The 2,759-nt window shown below is 39.9% G+C and overlaps 1 protein-coding gene across 1 annotated transcript; it reads right to left on the bottom strand.

Moving 5' to 3' along the window:
* Nucleotides 1-1,034: 1,034 nt before the first annotated feature.
* Nucleotides 1,035-2,520, bottom strand: LOC113962255 (girdin-like; the record flags this gene model as incomplete). Its single annotated transcript, XM_027673034.1, has 3 exons — nt 1,035-1,175; nt 1,728-1,811; nt 2,402-2,520. Coding segments are annotated over 3 exons (344 nt in total), but the record flags the coding sequence as incomplete, so codon positions are not given.
* Between the last annotated feature and the right edge of the window lie 239 nt (nt 2,521-2,759).

Below are 2,759 nucleotides of genomic sequence, written 5' to 3'. Positions count from 1 at the left end.
CACCCTGAGGGAGGCACTGGGCATTCCTGCCTGAACTGGAGGAGAGAGAATCTTGGGGTCTTGGGACTTTTTTTAACCACTTGTGGGATCCAGAGAAGGACTGAGACCACCACTCTCAACCAGACTGCAACCACTACTCTCAACCAGACTGCAACCACCACTCTTGCCCAGACTGCACCAGCACTCTCACCAACAGGTTTTCCCCTCTCCTTTTACTTTGGACTCAGGGGGCCCAACGAACACCACTCTGTTCCTGCCCCAGGGTGCTGGGTTAGACATTTGGGTTTTGTGGGTTAAAACCAACTGTTTGCCTGTATAATTGTACTTATTGTATTATTTTATTAAATTGTTCTTCTGACTTATAATCTCTCTTTTGAGTTGGGTTCATTTCCCCTGCAGGTTTACCTTTAAACCAGCACACCCCTAAGGAAGTTTGAAGCCCTGCTTGCAGCCCTACACCCAAAAAGCAAAGAGCCACAGGTGTTTAACAGGAGTGTTTGGCTCCTTTATTTTTAACTGGAAATTTCGACTTTTAAGTGCACAACACTCTCAGTGCTCAGGATGGATTGGGTAGTGACAGGCAAGAATTCCTGGGACATGAGGATAAATGTGTGTCTCCAAAGATGCTCTCTGGTGAGCAGCAGCATCCCAGCCAGCTGAGGGAAGCAACAGACCCACAGGAATATCCCTATTTCCTCAGATAAATAAGGGTGTTATCCAAACACAAAGATCTCTTGTATTTTAAAGTTATTTTTCTGTTTTGCTTTGCAAAACAGCATCACCACACACCCTCTGCCCTCTGTTTGACTCCTGTCAAGGCTGTGAGCAGGAAAAGCAGTTGCTGCCCGTCCAAGGAATATCTGGAATAACTGCAACATTGGCACAGCCACACTCCACTGAGGGGCAAACCTGGCACCACCGAGATGGTTCAGAACTTGTAAAGGTTATTAAACACATTTTTGTTTCTTGACTCTCACATAGTACAGCAATGATAATCCTGGCCTTGTATTTCCCTTCCCAAGCCCAACCCGTACCTCTGAGTGCTCATCTCTCTCATCTATAAGCCTTTTCAAATGCAGGGCCATGTTTTTCAAGAGAGGTTCAACATACTCCTGTGTCAGCACAATGACATCCATCCACTGCAGATCAAACACGTTCTCCTGGTTGTGAGTCACCTACACGAGAGAAAAAACATCCTCTGGGACTTGTCAGATTAGGAAGGGAGCACAAAGAAAATAAAGCTGCAACCCTGTGGGTTAAATCCTCTAGGCAAGGTAGGAAAATATTAATATATTCATTTAATAGATTAAATTGTATGTAATGGAAGAGTTTTTGTCTGCCTGAGAGCAGCCCCTTGGACCTCTGGCAAAACAAAAAGCCAGACATATTAGACCATGACCATGACATATTAGACATCACAAAGGTAGGACTGGGATTATATTTTATAAATAAATCTGCATAGGAAAATGTCATTAAACTGAATTTGCTGTAACTCTTAAGAATGCCTTGAAGCAACAGATTTGCTCCCTGGTACTGCTTTAACGGTGTAACCTAAAAATGCTCCATCACGAAATCTTTTTGTGAATCAAGTGAAAATTTTCTGCTCACTAAAACCTCTGGATAGGTAAATCACACGTCTGATTGACTTGCTTTTGAACAAATGCAATTCATCTTCCTACAGCACAAAAAAAAATAAATTAAAAGCACAAAAAAAACCCCCAATGTACCTCCTGAATATGGGCTGCAACAGCTGCTCTGGTGTCAAAATCCAGGCCTTGGATTCTTTCGATAAATTCTTCTTTTTTCTGACACTAAAAACAAAGACACCTATTTTATATATGTATCAGCACAAGTATTTCCATTCCTCTTTTATATTTCTAAAATTTAAAACTTATAAAGTTGCCACTGCAATGATCACATGGCTAAATTATTACTCAGGCATTCTGCTGACCAATAAAACCCTTGGTTTATATCATGCTACAGTAATTATAACTTTTCAACACTAATTTAATGATAAAGAAAAAACAGGTTGAAACAGGGCAAGGAAGAGTTTCCTTAAAATAGCTTCTTATTCAAATTTTATGCTAGTGTATTTATTAAATACATTAAATAGATGCAGTAAGATGTATCAGCAAGATAATTCTTCAGTAGTTTACTATTTTCTTCCTTTCTTTACAGCGTCAGGTAAATGAACACTATTGAAATGAATAAACTATCAGAAATTCCATGTTTTGTGCACTAAGAGGTTGTAGCCATTTTAACTGTCAGAATATTCAGATTTTAGTCCCACTGGAGGAAGTGAGGACCAAGTTTTACACCACCTGAGGTATTAAAATGGTAAGAAAAGAGATCAGGAACAACTGAAACAATTCCATACAGATGTAAACATAATTAAACCCACCTGAACTGCACAACCAAGTAAAAGCAGGAGGAGCTTTTTTACTTCTTCAGTCCCTGGCTCTAAGGAGAAGACAAGAAGAAAAAATGGTAGGTGTAAAATGGTAATTTGGGCTTCTTCCCCTACCCATCAGAAAACATCAGGTTTTCTCACTATTTTCACTAATTTATCTTAACCTTGTTTAGAAAACAAACAGAGGAGGAAAGCCCCATCTCTCCACCTTTCAACTTAGTGCTTTTTGCCACTTCACTGCCCATTTTCAGAGTTAAAAACCCAACAGCCATAACAGAATAATTTGAAATGGACAAAAAAAACCCATAAATTCAGCCCTTGGAAAAGCAAAACTTCAGAGGGACGTTTT

Source organism: Neopelma chrysocephalum, unplaced genomic scaffold (genome assembly GCF_003984885.1).
Source record: "Neopelma chrysocephalum unplaced genomic scaffold, ASM398488v2 Primary Assembly neopelma1_134480, whole genome shotgun sequence".
In the NCBI taxonomy this organism is placed as follows: domain Eukaryota; kingdom Metazoa; phylum Chordata; class Aves; order Passeriformes; family Pipridae; genus Neopelma; species Neopelma chrysocephalum.
This window is presented reverse-complemented; position numbering and strand designations above follow the sequence as displayed.